Raw genomic sequence first — 25,507 nt, 5'->3', positions numbered from 1 at the left:
CAGTGCAGGCAGTCATTACTGGAAAAAGTATCAGTGTTGACAGAAAATGGAAAGGCATCCAAAAGCAAATGACTCATTTTTATAGTTTTTTTTTTTCCTTTTATGGGCCAGATACATGATTTGAATCATCAGGCATGTCGACTTGCACTTGTACACTTTTTTATCTGGAAATATAACTGTAAACATACAAAACAATCTCCTATTTTAGATAGAAATATAGTGCAGTTTTCTGTTTAGACATGAAGGAAAATAGCTTTTAAAAAGTTCTTAGTGTAGTTTTAGCCAAGATATCTCAAATTAACTTGATCTCTTTAAATAATTACTTATTTTTTGTAAAAATTCTACTATACTATATTCATACTAAGGTAATAACCAAAGGATAGTTAAGGATGGCAATAATTAAAGGCATTTCCCAAGGTTATCAATAGCAGACAACTGAAGTAATATATTATATAATACAATTATACAAACAGGATGTAATAGGGGAATGGTTGTTTTACAAGCGGGTAGATTTTTGTCTTTTTTTTTTTTTTTTTTGCTATGGTGATAGCATACCATCACAAACCATCTTAAATTAAACCCTGATCATACAAATTGTTATGAATTTGAAATTGAGACCATGTTACACAAACCATTAGCTGGCCTCAAGCTCTGATCTGATCTGTAAGCACATATAGTGTTGCTAAACCTAGTTGTAGTTCTGCAAGTGCACTTCTGCTTGTGTGGTAATTGACCTCACCCTCACCTCAACTGTCTGACCTCTGCATTACAGGAAGGCTTTACAATGTTTCTGTTTCATTGTGGTCTTAATAGATCTTCTAAGCCTGGAGGCTTCTGACACTTATTTTTGTTTTCTCTTTGTCACTATCTGCTTCCCTCTTCATCTCTGTCTCTCTATCTTCTTTTTATTTGTCATGGATAAGGGCAAGATAAGGATAAGCCCACCATCACCATACTTGCTCTTTGCCCGCTGATTGTATTTGTGTTTAGCTGGTTATAGTTTTATTAGTTACTGGATCTGCCTACCACTTTTCCCAAAAACAATCTGGAGAGCTGCCATGTACATTTGCATTGCTATTATCTTATACAAAGAAACTTATCATTCTAATCATGAATCACATTATATACAGACATTTTGATAAACTGGCCAGCCATTTGAAAGTATATTCCCGTTGTTCTTTCTGGCTGCCCTTTGGAGAGGATGATATTAAGGACAGACAGCATTAAATTCCCAACTAAATCAATATTCTAATGCCTTGTCAAAGGTAACTGTCATGTGCTGGCCTAAACTATCAATCCATGAACTGAAATGATAATGATAATGTCAGTATATGTTTATCTGATTTGCGTTCAAAGCTAATTGGGTGTTATTAAAAAGTGAATGGCTTATACTCGTCCACAGGTAGTGGGGTTGTGGGGTGGTCATGGTGAAACCAATTAGTCCAATCAGTGCAGCAGCACAGGGAGATGACATACACTCACTGTCCTCTTTATTAGGAACACCTGTACAGCCGCACATTCATACAGTTATCTAATCAGTTAATCTTGTGGCAGTAGCGTAATGCAAAAAATCATGCAGATACAAGTCAAGAGTTTCAGTTAATGTTCACACCAAACATCAGAATGGAGAAAAAGTGTAATCTCTGTGACTTTGATCGCAGCATGAATGTTGGTACCAGAAAGGTTTGAGTATTTCAGAAATTGCTGATCTCCCAGGATTTTCACACAGAACAGCCTCTAGAATTTATGGTGAGAAAAACTCCTTGTTGATAAGAGAGGTCAGAGAAAATGGTCAGATTGGTTTGAACTGCCAGGAAGGATATACTAACTCATATAATCACTCTTTACAACCATGCTGAGCAGAAAAGCACCTGGTCTTTTTCCAGACTTCAACTGGAAAGGTAGGTTGTGTACTGTTTCCTGATTGACAGAGGGTTTCAACTTGCAGGCTTAATACATTTTAGCTCTATACAGAGCTGAACAAATGTCAGACCAAAGAAATTGACTCCTATCCAGCAATTAGTCTGTACTCAGAGCAGACACACATACATGTGTACTAGTACTGTATATGTAATATATAGTATACTATAATTTTACCACTTGGAGCTTGCAAATATAACATACACAATTTTTGATTCATCACTTGTGTACAAAAAAATGCTCTAATAAATAAACAAACTTTTCATAAATATTTAAATAAATAAAAAATTACATAAAAATTTTAAAAATAAAAAGATGGTCAACATTGTTCAGTATGGCAAGCTCTGCGCTCTTCCTGGACACAGAAAAGCTAGCTGTGTAGCAAACCTTTAAAAAAAATCTACATTCACAGAACTAAAGCTCTGGCACTGGCAATTGTTCCTCCAGTAGTTTACCAAGTTTACAAAGAAAAAGTTTCTTTTAGTGGAAACACACCTTACTGTGTCCCACAGTTACATGAAACTAAACTACATGTACACAGTTTCTCATATTCACAAGACTGCTGCTTACAGGATGTTTTTGGTTTTCACACCATTCTGCGTAAACTCTAGGAACTGCTGTCTGTGAAACTCCCAGGAAATCAGCAGTTTCTGAGATACTCAAACCAGCCAGTCTAGCACCAACAACCATGCCATGGTCAAAGACACTGAGATCACAGTATTTCATTCTGATGTTGGATGTGAACATTAACTGAAGCTCTGTATCTACAGTGGATATAAAACGTCTACACAGCCCTGTTAAAATGGAAGGTGTTTGTGATGTAAAAAAATGAAACCAAGATAAAGCATGTCAGAACTTTTTCTACCCTTAATGTGAAATTACAACACATACAAATTAAGTGCAAAACAATCAGAAACATTTTAGGGAAAAATAAGAAAAATAAAAAACTTACAACAACCTGGTTGCATAAGTGTGCACACCCCTAAACTAATACATTGTTGAAGCACCTTTTGACAACTTGACTTGGCAATAATTTTCCCACTCTTTCATGCAAAAACATTCTAGATCCACCAAATTGTAAGGGCATCTCCTGTGCACAGCCTGCTTCAGGTCACCCCACAGATTTTTAGTTGGATTCAGGTCTGGGCTCTGACTAGGTCATTCAGAAACATTAATCTTCTTTTGGTTAAGCCTTTCCTTTGTTGATTTGGATGTATGCTTTGGGTCATTGTCGTGCTAAAAGGAGAAATTCATCTTCAGCTTACTAACAGACACCTGAAGGTTTTGCACTAAAATCGACTGGTATTTGCAGCTATTCATGATTCCCTCCACCTTGATAAATGTCCCAATTCTGGCTGAAGAAAAGCAGCCCTAAAGCATGATGCTGCCACCACCATGCTTCACCATAGGTATGGTGTTCTTTTGGTGATGTGATTTTTTTTTTCCACCAAACATACCTTTTGAAATTATGGAATTATTATACCTTTTGGAATTGGTCTCATCAGACCATAATACATTTTGCCACATAGGTTGGGGTGATTTAGTTGAGCTTGGATATTTTTTTGTGAGAAGGGGCTTCCGTCTAGCCACCCTACCCCATAGCCCAGACATGTGAAGAATATGAGAGATTGTTGTCACATACAGAGAGTAATCATTACTTGTCAGATATTCCTGCAGCTCTTATGTTTTGTTGCTACATGATTGGTTGATTGGATAATTACATTTATAAGCAGATGTACCTAATAAAGTGGCTGATGAATTAATGTGCACAGTCTATTGGAACAGCTTACATTAAAATGATTAAAATACGATTGGATTCTTAAAAAGCAAGTACACTCCTCACTGATTTTTTTCCTTATATTCAGTTTAAGTCTATCCCACATCTGTGGCAGTGTGGACTCTGTCACTGTTCTAAATTCAGTTTAAATGTTGGTCTCATAACAGCACAGTAAGTTTGAGTTATTAAATCATATTGATTTGTTCTTTTTAATTTAATGCTGTGTATTTCACAATTAGGAGTGTTTGTCTGCAGAACTGAAGGTAGTGCTGACTGCGACTTATTTACCTGCAAAGACAATGAGATTATATCAGGACAAACATCACTGAGGCTGTTTGGAGGTCAGTGCCCAGAAGCTTAGATTTCAATCAATTGACCTTTACCTGATTGTAGGACAGCAGTGTGAAACAGCAGCTAAAATGAAAACTGCAAGGTGTGCAGTTCCCTGTGCACCTGAACATCACCTGCAGGAGCAGGTGCTCAAACAGCTCTTAACTCTGGGCAAATCGGTTCTGCAATTCTGCAAGAAAAAAGGATTTTCAAAGGTCAAAAGGTCATGGCAGCATTGTCCTCCTGGCCTCTTTATCAAAGCTAGCCTGCTGCTGAATGTAGTGGCAGTGGTGTTACTAGAGCCAATCCCTTAATCCACAAATGTTTTATTTCAAATTCAAATCCTCCCACCTCCCAAAATAATGCATGTAGGTGGATTGGCTATGAATGAATAAATAAATTAATAAACATTACAGGTTTCACTCTGTGGTGAAAAACAGATCAACAAACACAGCAATAAGAAAGGAAGGAGTAACACAGAGGCAGATGTGATATAGACAATACCATTTAAATGATAAGCATAATCTGGTTTATAAAGAAAATGCTAAAATAAAAATTAAATTAAATGTAAATACAATTTAAATAATGTGCTGAAACAAAATAAAATGCTTCATTTAATATTTTTTGAGACTCTCAATTCTGAAAATAGTGTTGCTGAAAAGTAATAAAAGCTCTCTGGATACCTCTATAGCTCTGACCCAAGCCCAAACGTCTTTAAATCCTATAAATGCCCCTATGGAGGATTACCGTGAGCCATAAGTACTGCACTGGCAGAATATAATCATAGCAGCATCTCTTAATCGCATTGCTTATCAAAGTTTCACAACACTTCCAGCCTGTCATGCCATCTCAGTGCAAGAACACAGTTTACATCACAAGATAGACAATATGCTGAGGAGGGCTGCAACATGCAAAAGACACATGAAAGAAAATCTCTGGTGGCACATTGTAGAGGTGCGTAGTGAGGGCAGGGAGGAAATGAGCCTAAGATGATACTAGGAGTGGAAAATCAAGAAGAAGTAGATTTTGAGGTTCCTGAGAAGTGAAATCATTCTAGCAGCATTAGGCATTATACAATGCATATGTAGAGACGCTTATGCCTGTGTGTGGGAGTGTAGGACTGTGTTTCTGTGGAACATTGCACATCTCATTTCTGCTGAATAAGGAACTGGGTTTCAGCTGAACATTTTGAAAAAAAAAAAGCATTTGCACAAACTACAAACAGACGTCTTCTGTTTCCCTGCACTATTATTTACACATTTATCACTTCATTTACCTTTTTCACTTTAAGCCACTCCTCAGCCTCAGAAAAATGTAACTCTGAACTAAGAAACTGAACCCTCTCTTTTTTCTCTTTGTCTCTCTCTCTCATACTCTCTGTCTATCTATCTCTCTTTATATCTAGCTGCAAAAATGGCAATGAGTAGCATCCTGAACACTGATGACATTAAGAAGGCCCTGGATGCATTCAAAGGTAAAGAATGCATTTGTTCTATCCTGGGCACATTTTATCAGACACATTCTCACAACAGATTCATCTTTGCACCAAATTATGGCCTTCAAGGGAGAATCACACTTAATAGTGTTGATTAGCCAAAAACTAGGCTTCATCTGTGCCTGTGAAGATGGTTTTCTACAATCCACTGCATGAAATGGACTGTGAAATGGTCACATCATGACCAATAATTCTGTTAAGATTTCCCAAGTTACTATAAAATGAAAACTAATTTAAGAATTCAATTTTACACAATATTCCCGTTGTTTATATTGTTGTAGCTGCTGACTCATTCGACCATAAGAAGTTCTTCGAGATGGTGGGGCTGAAGGGAAAATCGTCCGATGATGTGAAGAAGGCCTTCCATGTACTGGACGCTGACAACAGCGGCTTTATAGAGGAAGAGGAGCTAAAGTGAGACATGCACATACAGCATAGGTTTAATTTGTTCAATCAGTACTTGTTTGAGGTTCATTTTCAATGCCTCTGATATGTGTGTATGTGTGATGTGAATGAAGATTTGTGCTGAAGGGCTTCGCTACCAATGGAAGAGATCTGACTGATAAAGAAACCAAAGCCTTCTTAAAGGCAGCTGATAAAGATGGAGACGGCAAGATTGGAGTGGAAGGTGAGATATGCAACATGGCAGGAGATTAAAACAACAGCAGGGTGCTAGGCTGTTGACCAATAAAACCTTTTTCAGCTTATTTTACTAGTTAGCTTTTTAACCATCATCTTTCCGTTCTATGGTGAATTGTGAAAGAAAGATGCTAAGTCCATTTGAGAGACACTGGAAGTAGATGACATGTCAGGTAATACGATTGTATGTCCAAATCAGAATTAGGAACATGCGTATGTCAGATCCTTCTTTACACCAGCCACAGAAAGTGAACTGACTTCATTCATTGTCTTTGATCTGAAGAATAAAGAAATGTACGAAATATGCAACTGAGACAGTTTGAACTTTTAAGTGTAAAAACAAAAGCACTGTGTAAATGTAACCCCTCATTCCTACCTACTTTTCTACCTAACTCTCTTCAGGTTCTTTACATTGCTGGGATGATGCCAATGCTATTCATTGTATGCACTAACACACCAATCCAGTTCTAATCAGGCAGAAAATTTAAGTTTCTGTATTAGCCAAAGTTAGATTCAAGAAGTACACTATATAGCCAAAAGTATGTGGACACCTGACCATCACACCCTTATCTGCTTATTGAACATCCTGTTCCAAAACCATTGGCATTAATATACACTGCCTGGCCAAAAAAAAAGGTCGCCGTTTGGGTTTAAATAAGCAAATACTTAAGAGCCTATGATTGGATCATTACTGCAGTGATTAATATGTTTCAGCTGGCAGCAATTCTTTTAACCTTAACTGATGCAGTGTGTAGCTTCTCATTTCTTAAACAGCCATGGCAGATTACGTATCCCATGGTCATGGAAAAGATGTTACTGAAGGGGAAAATTGTTGGCCTGCATCAGGCAAAGAAAACTAAGGAGATTGCTGAAATCACTGGAACTGGGTTATGAAATGTCCAGTGCATTATTAAATGGAAGGATAGCGGTGAACCGTCAACTTTACAGCGGAAATATAGTCTGAAAAAAATCTTGAATGATCGTGTTTGGAGATCTTTAAAACGCTTGGTGATGTCACATCGTAAAAAAAAATCAACAGGAGAACTCACGGCTGTGTTTAATAGTGAAAGTAAGAGCATTTCCACACACACAATGTGAAGAGAACTTACAGGATTTGGACTAAACAGCTGTGTGGCCACAAGAAAGCTATTTGTTAGTGAGACTAATTGGAAAAAATGACTTCAATTTGCTCTGGAGCATAAAGACTGGACTGTGGAGCAATGGAAAAAGGTCATGTGGTCTGATAAAATCAGATTTACTCTATTCCAAAGCAATGGGCGTGTCAGGGTAAGAAGGGAAATGCATGAAGTGATTCACCCATCATGTATAGTGCCTACAGTACAAGCCTCTGGAGGCGGTGTTATGATCTGGGGTTGCATCAGTTGGTCAGGTCTAGGCTCAGCCTCATTGTGTGGCAATAAAATGAAGTCAGCTGAGCACCTGAATGTACTGAATGACCAGGTTATCCTGTCAACGGACTTTTTCTTCCCTGACAGCACAGGCATATTCCAGGATGAAAATGCTAAGATTCATCAGGCTTAACTTGTGAAAGAGTCGTTCAGGGAGCATGAGGAATCATTTTCACACATGAATTGGCCACCACAGAGTCCTGTCCTCAACCCCACTGAAAGTCTTTGGAATGTGCTGGAGAAGACTTTACGGAGTGGTCCGACTCTCCTGTCCTCAATGCAAGATCTCAGTCAAAAATTAATGCAACTGGATGGAAATAAATGTTGTGAAGTTGCATAAGGTTGTCGAAACAATGCCAGGATGAATGCGTGCTGTAATCAAAGCTAAATTCAGTGCAACAAAATATTAGAGTGTGTGACTTTTTTTTTTGGCCAGGCAATGTATATTTGGTCCCCATTTGCTGCTATAACAGCCTCCACTGTTCTAGGAAGACTTTCTGCTCAATTTTGGCTGTTATTTGTGCTCATTCAGCCACAAAAGCATTAGTGAAGTCAGGCAATGTTGAGGAGCCCACGGGTGTTCGGTGGGGTTGAGGTCAGGGCTCTGTGCAGGCCACTTGAGTTTTTCCTCTCCAAACTTGGTAAACCAGGTCTTTAGGGATCTTGCTTTGTGCTCAGGGGCGTTGGCATGCTGGAACAGGTTTGGGCCCCTTAGTTCCAGTGACCGAAAATCTTAATGCTACAGCATACAAAGACACTCTGGGCAACCATTCGGTGAAGGCCCACATATGGGTGTCATGGTCAGGTGTCCATATATATTTTTGGCAACACAGTGTATAGATCACAGATTACAAATTATAGTTTAATACTTTGGGGGCCAGTTGCAGTAATAGGGCCTACACCTGGTCCTAATCTAAGTCAGTAAGAACTGAGTGTAAATTTAAGAGCTGTTGCAAACTAAACTTTCCATAACACCAAATAAAATTTGTCTAGCAGGGGTGGGGAAGCATTTTGAGTTTCCCAGTCTCGGCTGAGGAAGTTAAGACTTGCTGGTGTAACATGCTGGTGTAACCGGCCTCATTTGAAACTATATTGTTTCAAAGATGTTGAAATATTCTGAAATATGAAAGATATCACTTATTCCTTACCAATAATATGGAGGCCTTGTGAAAAAGCAAAAAGGTTGAAATCATGATAGTGAGATCTGAAAAGGATAATCAAAGTAGATAGAATGTAAAAGACGGAAAGAATGATTTCATATTTACTACCATACTTATATTTTTATATAAGAACTGATAAAACCTAACCCCTATTCTCTCTCTCTCTCTCTCTCTCTCTTTTCAGAGTTTGTTGCTCTTGTCCATGAGTAAGCAACACTGTCCAGGCCATCCCATGCCCTAATGACTCCTGACACACACTCCCAATACACACACATACACACACACACACACACACACACACACCCTGTACATTTTCACTCACCTCCTACAATCATGCTATTTATTTTTTTCCTTTTTTTTATACAAATGTGTGTTTGTGTTAGTGTACAGGTGAAGAGGTGTAAACCTTCATCTTGGAAGTATGTACAGTAGATACTTTAAGAGGAATAGCCCACTCCCTTCATCTGTATTATTCTGCATTCCTTTCTCTCTTTCCCTTCTCCCTTTATCATTTGATCAATTGTTCTTTCCTCCACTCCTTGGCATTGCTTTGCCCTTGTCCTGTCTCCATCTCTCCCTCTCTTCAGAGCTGTTGTGAAATACACCAAATGAAGCAGGTCAAACTGTGAAAGAAAAAAAATAAAACAAGACAATATGCCTCGAGGGCTCTGACTCACTGTGAATCTTTATTTTTCGTTGTCTGTATTTTTCTGTTTATAGTTTTTGTCACATATAATATACTACTCCTGTAGATCTTTAGGGCGAGAGAGCTAGAGAGAGATAGAGAGCCATACACACAGAGTTAGAGAGTTAAGTAAGTATGGACTACATTATATTGGTTATGTTTTTCTATACACAAGTTCAATTAGAAGGTGTTTTGTATTGTGGCATTGTTGCCCTGTGGCCAGGCCAGAAAACAAAGTGCCTGTCAAACAAGCTATCATCATTACCTAGAGAGAGAGAGAGAGAGACAGCTTGACTAGGTCTATCCTCGGGAAACCTGATCTGTCCAGCACAAAATACTGCTCCCTAAATCACTCTCAGACAAATATCCACATCACCTCAGCAATTCAGCAGCTTCTAGACAGTCAATATTTAAATTAGAAACAGCACTCATACTAAACTAATCAGGTTTTTTATAGCTGCAGGATACATCATGCAGGAACAGCTATAATCTGAGCAATTAATTTAGCCTTAGTAATTATAGCTTTATTCTTATGGTCACATTGCTCTCAAAGGTGTAAAAGCATCCAATGAACATACTGACCAAGTAGAAAACTACATCACATTTAGACTGTGAGAGACAAAACAAAACAGGCTTTTATGTGGGAACAAAAGGAGATAAATATTTTGTATTTGAATCAATATCAGTCAACACTTTGGACACATATGCTCATAGAATGATTTTCATTTTACTATTCTCCACTATTTTAGACTACTAATTAAGTCATTAAAACTAAATTAAATTCTGCGGTGAACAAAACACATATTAAAGAAATTAAAACTATTTTACTTTTTAAAATCATTTTTCCTAGTGAAACTTTGCTCATTCTTGCCATCTTTTCAACTAGCTTCATGAGGGAGGCATCCCTGAAAGTTCTCAAATAGGTCAAGCTCCTTAGTGCTTCTCCTAAATGGAATCTAATTTTTTGAGGAAACGACTTATTACATATTAAAAATAAATTTTGATTTAGAACTAAATATATACATTTGCATTAACATAATATATTTATATTTGCCATAAAAACATATTTTGACTATAAGGCTTTATCCAAACTTTTCTAAGACTATGTATTCATTTTAATTTGTTCAAACTTTTGACTAGTTGCATATAAACACAAAGACAGTGCCTTCAATTGTAGCTTGCAGTGGCACCCAAAGAGTAAGGCTTTCTTGTCTATCCTGTCAAGTTACCACATATAAGCTAGCTGCCTAGTGTTAGCAGTGAAGAAAACTATTCACATTTACAAAATAGGACTTAAAAATCTTCTCAGAAACCCTAAGTTAACTCGACTTAGCTAGCTAGCATTAGCAGTCACATTTATGAACACTTAAGAACAACCTTTTTTTAAAAATCCACTCAGAACTTGTGCAGTTAGCTCTTGTTAGCTATGCTATGAACATTTAAAAATGACTAAAAACTCTCAGAAATCTTGTCAACTTATGTTAGCTAGCTAGCATTAGCAGTGATACTTACAAGCATTTAATAATGATTTAAAACTCCTGTCAGAAATCCTGTCAAGTTAGCTCCTGTTAGCTATGTTATGAACATTTAAGAATGACTTAAGAAATCCTCTTCGAAGCTCTGTCAAGTTAATCGCATTAGCTAGCTAGCATTAGCAGTAATGATTATGAACATTTAAGTATGACTTAAAAATTCTGTCAGAAATTTTGTCAGGTTATCTAGCTAGCATTACCAGGTAGTATTATTAACATTTATGAATATGACTTACAAATCCTGTCAGAAATCCTATCAAGGTATATCCTATGGAAAACCATTTTTGTCAGTATATGGCTCGAACAAATAACAAGCAAAAACTCAAGTTGAGTATACTTATGGCAGTTAGTCAAATACAAGGTCAAATATCTTAATAACTGTCCTTTAAAGACACTGTTCTGTCAGAACATCTGTTTCAGTAAAAATTAAATTGCACAAGGGAAATGATAATAAAATGACTATTTTATTAAGGAAGTCAAGGACTCATAACACAGATAAACCACAGCAATTCATAAAATGACTCATATTCATAATTCATAAAATAACAGCTAGCAAGAAAGGAATTAAAAATGACTGGATTATTTTCTCATAACACGGCCTAAGGTGTTTTATTCCCTTTTTTTTTTTGAACAACAGTTTGCCAACAATTACAAATTTTAATTTATTAATGAATCACACTTCATGATCAATCACACGTCTTTCGGTCTTTTACATTTGTAGAATAGAACAATGGTTACAACGCAGGTTTTCATGTTACAGGAAAACACAAATTGCTCTGCCCTGAAGACTCTCCCATAGTGGCAAACATACTCACTGCTACTAAGCACTGACACTGGAGACTCCTTCCATAAGTCTCCTTACAGAAACCTTTACCATTTCAACAATTTCAGGATTTTCTTTGTTAAATAACAGCATGGTTTTTTTTTATCTATTTATTATTGATCTTGATCTTATGTAGATCATCCAATATACAAGTCCCTGTGAATGAATTGCTGCCATAGATACTGTAACCCTCACCATCATTACTAAACACATTGTATATGAACCAAAAGGGTACGAAGTGGTAAGTGAAATATCCCTTTGCTCTGCCATGGATGGGTCTCTGGAAATAGACTCAGGCTAAAGTGTCCCTATGGAAAACCAGTGATGTATTATAAAAATGTTTTATTGTTTGCTACCATATATACATTCCAGGCAATAATCAAATCAATTAAATTATTTTTTACAGAAAAAAATGGATAAAAAAATTAAAACCAGGTTACCCAATTGCCTCCAAGCCCCATCTCGGCTTTCATTCTGTCATTCTTTCTCTCTAAGTACAGCAAGAATTTACAGCTCATATCTTGAGCTAGCAAAAGCCTTCAATGTCATTTTCCTCTCAGTAGACATTCTCCAGCTGGAATATGAGCAAGCAACATCTGAAGCAGTCAATTACAGCTGCTCAGTCTGCAGCATGCGTAGTGCTGATTTATGATGTGCTGCACTCTGATGGGGCTGTGTTTTGATGTCTCTCAGCTCTCACTGGTTGAATATGTTAGCCTACACGTGGAGCTGATCTGTCGTTGGTTTTGGTGGGTTTCAGCTTCACCGTTGCAAAAGGGTTTGTGCCTCTGAAAAAATGCAAACACAAAGGGTTGAGGAATTACATTAAATAGAGAAAGGTCAACAAAAGATTTTTTCACACACAACTCTTGTGTTAAAATACTTTATTTGGTTTTATTTGTACCTTGGGAAAAGTTCTGGTCGAGCGCCATAGTTATCTTGTCTCTGCAGGAGAAAGGATAAAACATTAGAGGTGTAATTAGTAAATACCACCAATGTTCCTTCCAAAGCCATGACTTGTAAGATAACATGACTGACAGGTGCAAAAAAATGTCTCCTTGTCCTGATCGGTTTGATATTTGTGGGATGCCACACAGACCAATTTTTTTTGTCTTCACCCTGTGGGGATTCTTCTTTTCCTGAGGCAGAATTGTGCAGTTTTTACATCAGCCATCTTATGTGAGACACCTGGTGTCTCACAGCTTTTCATGCACACACAAACGCACACTAAGTAACAACAAGGAAACAACATGACCTTGCTCTGAAATTACAAGGCCAGCATTAGAAACACATGAAAAATATACCATGCAAAGACAACACAAACACACACACACACACACACACACATACAAACAGACCCTCAGCAGCTGGAGCTGCCACCCTGCATCCACCAGAAAGACGGCTGAGGTGTCATGGAGAAGAGAACTTTGCCACAGTGCCTCTGCTGGCCAAAGCAGTGAACTGAGACTTAATGTTCGGCACGCATCACACTTTATCGGCAACATTTAACATACACTTTGACTACATTTTCAAACAATTACAAAAGTGCTCTAGAACGCAAACAGCACTGCTAAATGTGAAAGGTGGATGAAACGTAAAGAACGTGGAAACTTTGTGATTTTTTTTTTTAATGTTACCTTTTAAAGATTGGTATTTGGGTCAAATCTGTCATTTTCCTGTTGAGCTTAGTTTGTGGTGTCACTAATTGGCTCAAAGGTTTGAACCATTACTGTCCAATATATAAATTATTACAGTATATCATGATACCCAACTAACGTGCCAATTGTCAGTGCTGGACAATATAATGATGTTATGGTACATTCTGGCTAAATAAATGTTAAATTCATTTAATAAATTATGACAACACAGATAGAAACTTAGATACTGAAATTTTAGTTGTGTCTACTTGTGACTTTTGCACTTGTGATGTTCCTGACATTTCTTTTTATAAGGGTAAATGTTCCCACTGCATTTTAGTAGCTTCTGTGGCATTGAATTGCTTACATTACATTTTCATGGATATTAAAATCCTTAATTTAACATAATCTTTAGTTTGTACCCTTTGCCCATTTCTTTTACACTTACTTTGTTTTCAAAAGAAGTGGGTGTGACTGGGCGCGAGCTGCTCGATTTGCTTGGAGGTGGTGGTGGTGGAGGAGGCGGAGGTGCATTTGTTCTGTTGCTAGATGATTGGTCAAGAAGGTTGCTCATACTGCTTCTAAATAAGCCGCTGCTGAAAGGGAAGTCAAAGGTAAAGAACAAAAATGATATTGTCTGTGCCATTTGTGTTCTTTTGAGACCTTGCCTCACCTGAGGTCAGGCAGTCTATATGTGTCTTCCATTGGACCAACATATGCAGCTGGAAACCAGCCTTGTCTAAAAAAAAACATACATAAGCATAATTACTTTACATATGCATTAACCTATTGTTATATTTTTAAGTTAATGCCCTTGTTCAAATTTGTCATCATTTCTAATGTAACAGTTAATTCAAAGGGACTTCTATTATTATAATACATTACTAATAATAAACAGACTCAATAATGTGTTTTTTACGATTTCTGCCATGGGAATTTGTGCTTTCTGGTTTCTTGGTAACATGACAAGCTGCATTTTTTTGTCTTATTAATGTCAAGTGAGAGAAAAAAGGGAGGCTGGTGAGGGAATGACTGTTTATAGCTACTATAAGGTAAGTGATAACAGGAACTAACTTGTTTCACAGACATTCCACAACGTCAAGTGTAACTATAAACTGATGAAAAAAATGTTGTTCTTTAATCAGATTTTAATGACTGGCAAAATTGCTGTCATATAAGAGAAATAAAGAAACTTTATGACACTGTTGTAGGTAAATAATCAACATTATTCCTTGTATATATACGATTTTTCAGTTAAATCGTCTCTCCTCACCGTGCTGAACTCTCAGAACAACCGTACAGCCAGCCATTTCGGGGCTCTGGCACAAGTACTCTAATGGTTTCTCCTTTGGAGAATGGCAAGAGGGTGGAATTAGAAGAGGGGGGGTGTGGCACCAACGCTCGCATCATCCTACCGCCACCTGATCCACGGGATTCACCAATTGAGCTGGAGCGGGATCGAGTCGGTTGGGGGGATGGCCCTAGAAAGAGAGAAACAGACAGACAGACAGGAATCAAGGCATAATATGTAGCTTATTTTACAAACAAAGAATTTTTTTTTTGCTTGTGCTCTGTAGTCTCACCTCTAGAGGGCACTCTGCCTAGAGGCTGTTCTGCCCAGGCTTGACTTCGATCACCAGCCTGACCAAAAATGGGGAAAGTAACAACATTAACAACATTTGTCTATTCAAAAACTATGAAAACTGTTTTATAGTTATGAACCTTCTCACCACCTTGTCTTCTTGTCTGGATGCAGTGCCTGGACGGGACCCCCTTGTCTGATTCACCTGCTCTCTCCAACCCTCTGCTCTCTGCTGCAGGGTGTTCCCTGTCTGTGGTGGCAAAATGAGAATGATGAAGCGTAGTTCTGCCCTTTTGCTCAGGTGATCAGTGAGAGCTTAAAAGGTAGGGGTGGCAGGGGTTATTTGTTACCATATGTAAGTACTATACTTAAGCAGACCTTCAAAATACTCAATACAAATCACAAAGTGCCAATGACAGTACGCTACAAATTAATCGAATGGGCTCAGTTTACTATCCAATCATTAGGTTTTGCATCCAATAAAGTCCATCAATGTAGAAAAAATATATATCAAGAATTGTGACAATTTTTCATCTACAGTGACCTTCTCAAGTAGTTAGATCTATAGCTATCTGTGTGCATCTGAATATGGATACGCCACCAGACTGCAGTGTTGAACTTGAGGATGAGCACCCCGGCCCTACGTCAGTAAAATAGAGTGAGCAAAGACTAAAAAATGGGCTGTCTCTAATGAGGTGTCCATCTAATTTGAAACAGCATGCTGAGGTAAATTCTTCTAATTTGCTAGCATTACCTAGCTATATTTAAGTAAGTTTGCTTTTTTTATTTCTTTGCTAACAGCAGGTTAGACTAACATCAAGTCCAGTAGCTAATATAATTGGCTAGGCAGTAAGTCAAGGGGCAGTCGTGGCCTAATGGTTAGCAAGTCAGACTTATAACCCGAAGGTTTTGGATTCAAGTCTCAGGTCCAGCAGGGATTGTAGGTGGGGGGAGTGAATGACCAGCGCTCTCTTCCACCCTCAATACCACGACTGAGGCAAGGCACCAAACCCCCAACTGCTCCCTGGGTGCCACAGCAAAAAAGGCTGCCCACTGCTTTGAGTGTGTGTGTGCACTTGAATGGGTTAAATGCAGAGCACAAATTCTGAGTATGGGTCACCGTACTTAGCCACACGTCACGTCACTTCACTTCAAATACTACCTAATGGCAGATACTGGTTATTTACATTCATTAATTCATTAGCAAACTGTGCAGAGTTAGTCGTGCACATGAACAGCAAATTTACAGAGACTGATTTATTATTTCTGCATAGTTATTTTAAAATGAAAATCATCTTTAATAGTTTTAGATAAGTAATAAGTAAGTTACTTTTCACATAAAAACATGATATTACATTAATTCCAGCAGATTAAAACATTTACTTTTAACATTTTTTAATACTTGAGTACATTTAAAAAATAGAAACTTTTTCTACTTTCACTATTAACTGAGTCAGATTTTGACAAATTATCTATTCTTTCACTTAAATGAGTACTATTCACCCCTGTTAAGAGGTAACTACACTGATTCTGAGACCCATATAAACACATATATGAGACAGATTTATGTTTGAATTGGAAATCAGTATTTTACAGCAACCATACTCACAGAAATTATGAACTTTATAAACTTTCTAATAGACTCCAGGTGGTTAGAACCTGTGCTCATTGTAGCTTTAACATTAGGACATCAGAGTTTTCAGAGTCTCAGGCGCTGCTCTGTAAAATCCCTTGGTCGGGACATAATGATCATAAAGCTGAGAAAGTTTTACCTTGGTCATGAGATATAAGAAGGATTGAGTGAGTCCGCAGTGTTTCTCAGCCAGAAAGCGAAATCTTCTCTCTTGTTCTTTCAGGGCCTCTCTCTGGCTTTCCCTCAGGAACTGCACATATTCATTAGCATCCTACACACACCCACATGGCATTGGTATTATTATCATCTTCCTTCACACACACTTATATACCAACACTGCTTACATATAGACTCACATGTGAACCCCCTCTCTTCAGCTGTCTTTCCAGGGCCATTGCCTGGTTCCTCACCTCCATCTCATAGCGCCTCTTACTGTCCTGGAGAAATGATGTGACAACATCAACAAGTAATCTTTACCATTCAAATTTCTTGATAGTTTTTACTGCTGTTAATGATTGTGCAACTGTTACTGACAAATATGTAGTCTTTATCCTGCCTGCTGTTGTTTACCATTTCCTGGAGGACTTCGTTATGGAACCAGCGAAACTAAAATACATATATACACAACACCACAGTGATGAAAAAAGTATTGTGGCAAAATCAGTACAGTAGTCAAAATTACACTTGGGTAAGTATATTGAAGAGTAAAAAGTAAATGATTGTAACTAAAATTATAAATCACAATTTACACAATGCAGTTCATGTGAGGATGTTTGGTTATTGTTTAGAGGTGAGGTTAGCACTCATATCTTTTTTTTCTGATCTAATTTGCATAAATCAAACAAAATTTTAAATATCACTACATTTGCTGACCATGTTAATAGGAACACCTGTACCCCTACTCATACATGCAATTACCCAATCAGCCAATCATATGGCAGCAGCACAATGCATGAATTTATGTGGATACAGGTCAAGAGCTTCTGGTAATGATCATATCAAACATCAGAATGTATGTGGCATGGTTGTTGATGGCAGAGAGGCTGGTTTGAGTATTTATGATACTGCAAATCTCCTGGGATTTTTACACACAACACTCTCTCTAGAGTTTACACAGAATGGTGCAAAAAACAAAAAACATCCAGTGAGTGGCAGTTCCTCAGATTCCTGTTCTTCAGTGACAAGAGTGGAAGCTGATGTCTTCTGCTGTTCAAGGTTCGATGTGTTATGCATTCTGAGATGCTTTTCTATTCTATAAGAAGTCTATCTTGAGTTACTGTTGCTCACTGGATGTTTTTTTTTTGTATGTAAACTCTAGAGACATCCTTAATAAAGTGGCCAGTGAGTGTATACAAGTGCAATTACCTAAGTACTCTCCACTTCTGCACATGTATACACATTATGTAAATGTAGAGTATAGAGGAAGTCTGGAGAAAAGAAAAGAAAAGAAAAGAGAAAGCAAAAAGAAAGCAAAAGAAACCTACCACCCCTGCCACTTCACTGGTAAGTCTTCTCTGACTCTCAGAAATCTCTATTAGTATGTCACCTGTCAATACACACATTGTACATTCATACATAAATGAATAAAAAGAATTATGTGTGTGTGTCTGTGTGTCTGTGCATGTGTGTGTGTGTGTGTGTGTGTGTGTGTGTGTCAGGTGCAGTAAGACTTTTAAAGGTCGCAGCTGTTGGTCAGATATCATTTATAATTTATGATCACAGAGTCACCTCCATTACCTGATAGCACAACACTATAATGCACACACATACACATGTGTCCTGTTGCACACACACATGTGCCTGTCTCTCTCTCTCCCTCTCTCTCTCTCCCTTTCTCTCTTTGTGTGTTTTCTCTTTCTGCAAAAGGTACCCAATTCACAAAAACACATTGCAAATTTTAAGGACTATACGATGAGTTCCAAAGTAAACACACACACACACACACACACACCCATGTTCATCTAGGGAGAAGGATTTAGAAAAAAGTGCCATGTGAATGAAATAATGAATAAAATTAGTTCCCTATCAGTGTGTGTGAAAGTCACAAAGCTAATAGCAGCAATAAAGACACAGAGCTCAGTAGAGTGTGTGTGCTATTTAAAAGCTCAGTGGACTGTTGGGCTTTGACAACTAATACCTCAACAAGCACTAGTCCCCACCCAGTCCACTAGGGCAGTCAATTAGGCTTTAGAGAGATTACAATGTGGCAGCTGTACAATGTGAACACTTCATTGTGTAAAATACTCCACTGTGTACAGCTTTGCTTAGCAATATGGAAAGAATAAAATGTTAAAATTGTTGAGGAAAAAGATCTTACCTAGTAAATGGGATGACATAGTCTGCATGGCCTGTTCACCCATCTTACCAAGAGCACTAAAGTAGGCTTCGCTGGTCGCAGCTAGAGCTACACACATACAGAATGTACTATTATTAGTATACATTATTACTCTCCAACATTATGAGTGATGATATGAGCAGAGATCATAAATACCAGCTAAGATACAAACCTGCAAGAAAAATGAATACTTGTACTCTTATTCATTCATCTTTCCATGAGGAAATACGTTGTAATTTCTAGATCTTCTTGTGGATTTTGTTCTATGTTCAACCTTTACGTTATTTCTAAACTATATTTAAAACATCCAGTAAAGTGTTTTATTTGTATGGATTTGTATGGGTGCCAAAACTAATCGTCTTGTTTTTGTTGCTCGACTGTTGATTATTCTCATTTGCTCTTCATACATTAAATTTACTGTAATGGAAAAAAAAACCTCATGAATTTGTATGATTGTTTAATTCAAATGAATGAGGGTAATGTGGTTAGATTTCATTTGATCTTATATTTACAGATGAAATCATAAGAAAATGAAATGTATGAATGCTAACTCTGTCCCCAGCTTTACACTTTTATGCAAATTGAATGCAAAGTGTCATTAAGTGTGAGACCATGTTACAAAACATGTCTTGCCTAGTTGAAGATTTTTTTTACTTTAAATACCAGAGTACTTTTAAGTAAGGACACATATTTTAACTTATATCATTTTTATGTATTTGAAAACTTAACACATTACCCATACTTTCACTTATGTACAATTGTTCTGTACTTTTTCCACCCATTGTTAACAAGAATATGACCTGAACTTTAGCAATGAGTGCCATCTTAAAACATGTACAAGGAAGAAATTTAAGGGCCTTTCATTTTTTTCTGTCTACAGAAATATTAAAACATGTTATATTTATTAATATATATAACATGCTCATAGAATTCTTCACAATCCTAACATCAAGTGTTTAAAAAAAACATGGTATGAAAAGGATATATTTTTAATAATATTCCATTTTTACTTTATTTTATTAACATAAATTCAATTATCGCATGTTACTAAATGTTGGTAAGTAAATGAACTCCGGCCTCCAGGTGTAAATATTGATATTTTCAAGTTGTGAATTTTGCCAGTTAGCAGTCGCAACCGTGTTTACTAAGGTGTTATTCATATTGTGGGCTAAATTTTACTTATGGATAGGATAAACCATGGTTTATACAGGTGTTTTATTAATTAACATATTAGGTGTATTATTTTAAAAACATCAATTAATACAGGTACTTGTTATTTTGTTGATGTTACTAATAGTGCATTAATGCTGAAGTTCATTATTTGTTCATGTTAATTAAGGTGTATTTTAATTTTTACTGTTTGAAAATCCTTTTCATCTTTGCTCCATGTACGTCAAAGACATCTTTATTACCTGTTGTGTGTCATATATCAGTGAACTGTTAACACGTATTACTGTGGCTCCTTTTGAACTGTTCGGAAGCCAAAGTTCAGCTTCTTTCATGTATTTCCTGCTCACCCTTAGTCTTTTACACACCTTCCATTCCACTCAAAACTCCCAGCTTTCACACACCTCTCACTTACACCAGTTTCATTACCTTGGAAAGCCTGAATATAGTTATTCCCTAGTGCCACTAGCCTCTGCAGGCTGGGGTTGAACTGGTCCATGAGAGTCTGAGAGCAAGAGAAAAAGAGAGAGAGAGAGAGAGAGAGAGAGAGAGATTGACAGTCACATTTTCTCTATGTCAGAATGGGGTTTCAGTTGCAACAATTGTTCTACGATTCACCAAAAGAGTAGCCAACACACTTCAACCAGAACTGTACTGTACATGTTCTCTTGGCTTGAGACATTTCACATAATAGATGCTTTTACAATGGATGCATCAGTAAATCAGAAGACCAAAGGCAGGATCCACCTGTTCTATTATAGTCACTAAATCACAGTGTTGTTCGTGGCAGAGGCATTTCTTGTGTCACTAGCAAAAAAAAAAAAAAAAAACTATCACTATTACACACCCTGTTCATTGGAGGCCCACACTAAACTGTACATTTCTTTGTTACTGGAGTGGTACCCTTGAGTGTACTTTTTGCATATAGCTAGAATGCTAAAAGTATCCTAAAAGTGCTAAAAGTATCTTAGAAACTAGAACGCTGCATGAAGTGTTCCTTTCAAGCTTTATTCTAAAAGGTAATTACAGTCCAATTATGTACCTTAAATATTTTTTAAAGGTGCACTATGTCCATGTTTCCTTGTGAAAAATACATATTAAAGGTATGAAAATTAATGGTACCACCCCAGGAACAAGGAAAGGTACACTTTAGTACCCTTTTTCTAAGAGTGTACTGTTTCTGTCCTACCTGATTCTGCCAACAATTTTAAAGATAGCGTTTTGCTCAGATTGTACAAATTTAACTGAATACATTATATTAACAACAACATAGCACTTTGTGAAATATGTAACTAATTATACAAATCGTGGGTATGGATTGTGAGGCATGAAGTTTTCCGACTCACCATGTATATTCCCAATGTGGAGCGATGGAGTTGGTCACTGTTCAGCCCTGACATCTTGCAGCTCAGTTATTGTGAAAACCAAACAAGTAAACAATGTCCTGAAAGCAATATATAACCAATCAGACAAATAGCCGTCCACTGTTTGTCGTCTGTGAACTGTTGCCCTCTGTATCTACCTGTGTGTGCGAGTGTGTGTGGGTGTGTGTGTGTGTGTGTGTGAGAGAGAGAGAAACAGAGAGAGAGAGAGAGAGAGAGAGAGAGAAAGAGGGAGAGAAAGAGAGTGTGTGAGTTATTGACACTTAGCTGTGAATTATTGAACAGAGGAGGACAGACAAGGTGTGGGTGTGGACTTAACCACCTGGAACAGAGAGATCATCCTGTCCAAGCTGTAAAATATTCCTCTGTGTGTGTGTATGTGTGTGTGTGTGTGTGTGTGTGAGTGGCATGTGTTATCATTTGTTATAGAAACTGAATGAAATTACTGTACAAGTTAAATAAACGCCTTGATGTCATCAGTGATACAGTCTGTTTGTCATCAGTGTCATTCCACATACAGTCAGGTCCATAAAGTATTTGGACATTGACACAATATTCGTGATATTGCCTCTGTACACCACCACAGTGGATTTGAAATGAAGCAATCAAGATGTGATTGAAGTGTAGACAGCTTTAATTCAAGGGATTTAACAAAAATATTGCATTAACCATTTAGGAATTATAGCTATTTTTTATAGAGTCCCTCCAATTTCACAGGCTCAAAAGTAATTGGACTAATTAACATAATCATACATATTAGGATTATTTTTAATACTTGTTAATAATTGTTTGCACTCAATGACTGCCTGAAGTCTGGAACCCATAGACATCACCAAATGCTGGGTTTCCTCCCTTGAGATGCTTTGCCAGGCCTTTACTGCAGCTGCCTTCTGTTGCTGCTTGTTTGTGGGTCATTCTGCCTTCAGTTTTGTCTTCAGTAAGTGGAAAGCATGCTCAATTGGGTTGAAGTCATAGGACATTTAAGAACATTTAATTTCTTTGTCTAAAGAACCTCATGGATTGCTTTCATGGTATGTTTTGGGTCATTATCCATCTGTACTGTGAAGTGCTGTCCTATCAGTTTTGCAGCATTTGGCTGAGCAGAAAGTATAGCCCTATATGCTTCAGAACTCATCCTGCTACTTCTATCAGCAGTCACATCATCAATAAATACCAGTGAGCCAGTTCTATTTGTAGGCATACATGCCCATGTCATAACACTGCCTCCACCATGTTTGACAGATGATGTGGTATGCTTTGGAACATGAGCCCTTCCTTTCCTTCTCCATATTCTTCTTTTCCCATCATTCTGGTACAAGTTAATCTTGCATCAGAATTGGTCATACCTTTTTTAAAAGTTTTTAGCAAAGTCTAATCTGGACTTTCTGTTCTTTAGTGTTACCGGTGGTTTGCATCTAGAGGTAAACCATCTGCATGTACATTCACAAAGGAGTCTCTTGATTGTAGACTTTGACAATGATACGTCCTACCTCCTCCAGAGTGTTCTTGACTTGTCTAGACCGAGGAAGGAATTCTGCAATCATCTACTTTAGATATCTTGCATGGTCTTCCAGGCCTTCTGGTGTTGCTGAGCTTGCCAGTGCATTCCTTCTTTTTAGGAATGTGCCATATTATTGATTTGGCCACTCCTAAAGTTCCTGCTATCTCTCTGATAGGTCTGTTTTGTTTTTCAGCCTAATGATGGCCTCCTTCCCTTGCATCGACACCTCTTTGGACCACATATACAGAGTTTCCATGAACAGCTACCAAATGCAAATTCAACACTTGGAATCAACTCCAGACCTTTTATTTTCTTAATTTGTCATGAAATAGTAAGGAAACAGGCCACACCTGTCCATGAAACAGGTTATCAGTCAATTGTCCAAGTACTTTTGAAGTTGTGAAAATAGCTGTAATTCCTAAATGGTTAATGCAATATTTTTGTTAAACCCCTAATGGTTAGAGTCTCGGACTTGCAACCCGAAGGTGAACCTGAAGGTCGTGGGTTCGAGTCTCAGGTCCGGCAGGGATTGTAGGTGGGGGGAGTGAATGACCAGCGCTCTCTTCCACCCTCAATACCACGACTGAGGTGAGACCCTTGAGCAAGGCACCGAACCCCCAACTGCTCCCCGGGCGCCGCAGCAAAAAAGGATGCCCACTGCTCTGTGTGTGTGCTCACTACTGTGTGTGTGCACTTGGATGGGTTAAATGCAGAGCACAAATTCCGAGTCTGGGTCACCATACTTGGCCACAAGTCACTTCACTAGTTCAAGTCATATGCGTATTTTTAGAATGTAATCACTTTCAAGAAAAGAAGGTTTTCTGTCAGTTGTGATATAAAGGTAAACCAGTCTCAATTTAGCATAGATAAAGACGATTGGTTGAGTGCAGATATGATTGACAGTTATGCCTACTCAGAGTCACGTGACGGTGTGGGCCCACAGTTACTGGTCGGGCTACGTGCTTGTGGGCCCACAGTAGTGATGGGAAGTTTCATTTTAGCAAAATATAATTAAAATGTTAGGTGTTACCTCCCTAACACATCTACTACTTACGCAAATGTTGATCACACTACAAACAAGACAAAACTATAATGCTATTAGAAACAGAAAACATTAATTCATTGTTTACCTGGATCTTTAGTCTATGATTAGCTCACCTCACCTCTTATCTGACACCTCTGTCTTCGGGTTTGAGGCGTTCGTTCGTGACGTGACAGCCCCATATGCTTAACCAATGCAGTCTGAGCCGGAAAGAGAATTGATTAGTTCATCTCTCCAGTCTTTCGAGTCGTTTGTTCTTTTGTCATGTGACCACTTCCCGGATCAGTACCTCAGTCAGTAATACTATAACGTAAAACTGTATTTTTTGTATGTTGGATCATATTTAGGAATTATCATAAAATTATCAAAAGATGTGTAAAAAGCATTTTCCTAGAAATAAAAAAAGGTCTGTCCATTTCTGTCACTATGTTTTTGTTACTGTTTCTTGAGGATCTGTGGTGTTATTTTATAAATAAATAAAACCCTGTTATAAATAAATTATTATAATTAATAATAATTAATTATATTATAATTAATAAATTATTGATTAATTTGTCCTTTCACTGTCTGTCTTTCAGTAAACAAACACTAAGCTATATAATAAAATAATCCAAGCCTACAATTACAAAGTACTTATAGTTTGTTCATTTTTACTCCAATTTTGAGTTTGCTGGTATAATAATTGTTTTTCCTAGGAAGAATTGACATATTGGTATAATATTTCTATAAGAAGATTGGTCAAAAAGGATATAATGACATAAAGTAAAAGCAAATAACATTTTGAATTTGAATGATTAATGTTAGTTTAAAATATTAAGGTTATGATAACGTCAGCTTCAACAGTTGTAACCCAAACTGAAATAAAACTGGAGAGTTAAAGTGAATTACTTAGAAATGTAATGTGCTTGGGTCACACAAAGGTTTAACCAGTGGTTCAGCTGAAGGACAACTGTCACTCAAGACTGTCACCAAGGGAACGGTGACCATTCCACACCCATCCCCCTTTGTTTTGCACTAGGTGAGGGGCGGAGACATTCTGATTTATTAAATAACTTTACAATTAAGTTATCAAGTATAAAAGTTATTTCGTTACAAGTTATTAAGTATCATTGGTAAGTACAACTGACTTTTCAGATAAAAAACAACTTGTAAACATTGAAGGTAATTTATTATGGACTAAACATATAGTGAGTGACTCAAAATGAATCCTAAATAAGTAACACTACAGTTCTATAGTCTAATCTGAAGGGATAACTCAAAAGACATAAATCATACAACAAGGTATTGTATTTTATGAAGGTTAGAATGCACTGTAAAAAAAAAAAAAAAAAAAAAAAAACAAGTATCTCTTCTTTATCAAAGTGATTTCGCCATCATATGGACAAAATGTTTAAAGCGTAACCAACTCTTTATTACCTTTACCACATTCGGTGTTATGGAAAAGAACCATCATGGCAG

The 25,507-nt window shown here is 37.3% G+C and overlaps 2 protein-coding genes across 6 annotated transcripts in view; one reads left to right on the top strand and one right to left on the bottom strand.

The window, feature by feature from the left end:
- Positions 1–9,395, top strand: part of pvalb6 (parvalbumin 6) — a 38,729-nt gene extending 29,334 nt beyond the window's left edge. For all 3 annotated transcript variants that reach the window (XM_026916054.3, XM_053239452.1, XM_026916055.3), the window contains exons 2-5: positions 5,433–5,501; positions 5,804–5,936; positions 6,041–6,150; positions 8,915–9,395. In XM_026916054.3, the coding sequence (XP_026771855.3) occupies positions 5,441–5,501; positions 5,804–5,936; positions 6,041–6,150; positions 8,915–8,940 (330 nt within the window). In that variant the 5' untranslated portion in view covers positions 5,433–5,440 and the 3' untranslated portion in view covers positions 8,941–9,395. The remainder of the gene's footprint in view (positions 1–5,432; positions 5,502–5,803; positions 5,937–6,040; positions 6,151–8,914) is intronic.
- Positions 9,396–11,392: 1,997 nt separating this feature from the next.
- Positions 11,393–21,740, bottom strand: baiap2l2a (BAR/IMD domain containing adaptor protein 2 like 2a). Of its 3 annotated transcripts, none has more exons than XM_026916069.3 (14): positions 21,471–21,740; positions 20,554–20,629; positions 18,940–19,026; positions 18,107–18,168; positions 17,193–17,228; positions 16,979–17,059; positions 16,762–16,893; positions 15,141–15,239; positions 14,991–15,048; positions 14,681–14,888; positions 14,081–14,146; positions 13,856–14,003; positions 12,675–12,715; positions 11,393–12,558 (listed from the first exon to the last, which is right to left on the bottom strand). In XM_026916069.3, the coding sequence occupies exons 1-14, from the start codon at positions 21,522–21,524 to the stop codon at positions 12,483–12,485; spliced, it is 1,224 nt and encodes a 407-aa protein (XP_026771870.1). In that variant the 5' UTR covers positions 21,525–21,740; the 3' UTR covers positions 11,393–12,482. The 3 variants fall into 3 exon arrangements, with proteins under 3 accessions (XP_026771870.1, XP_026771869.1, XP_026771868.1); XM_026916068.3 differs by having other exon boundaries at positions 13,856–14,000; positions 17,157–17,228; positions 21,471–21,738; XM_026916067.3 differs by having other exon boundaries at positions 17,157–17,228; positions 21,471–21,737.
- Between the last annotated feature and the right edge of the window lie 3,767 nt (positions 21,741–25,507).

The sequence above is a fragment of the Pangasianodon hypophthalmus genome, chromosome 13 (genome assembly GCF_027358585.1).
Source record: "Pangasianodon hypophthalmus isolate fPanHyp1 chromosome 13, fPanHyp1.pri, whole genome shotgun sequence".
In the NCBI taxonomy this organism is placed as follows: domain Eukaryota; kingdom Metazoa; phylum Chordata; class Actinopteri; order Siluriformes; family Pangasiidae; genus Pangasianodon; species Pangasianodon hypophthalmus.
This window is presented reverse-complemented; position numbering and strand designations above follow the sequence as displayed.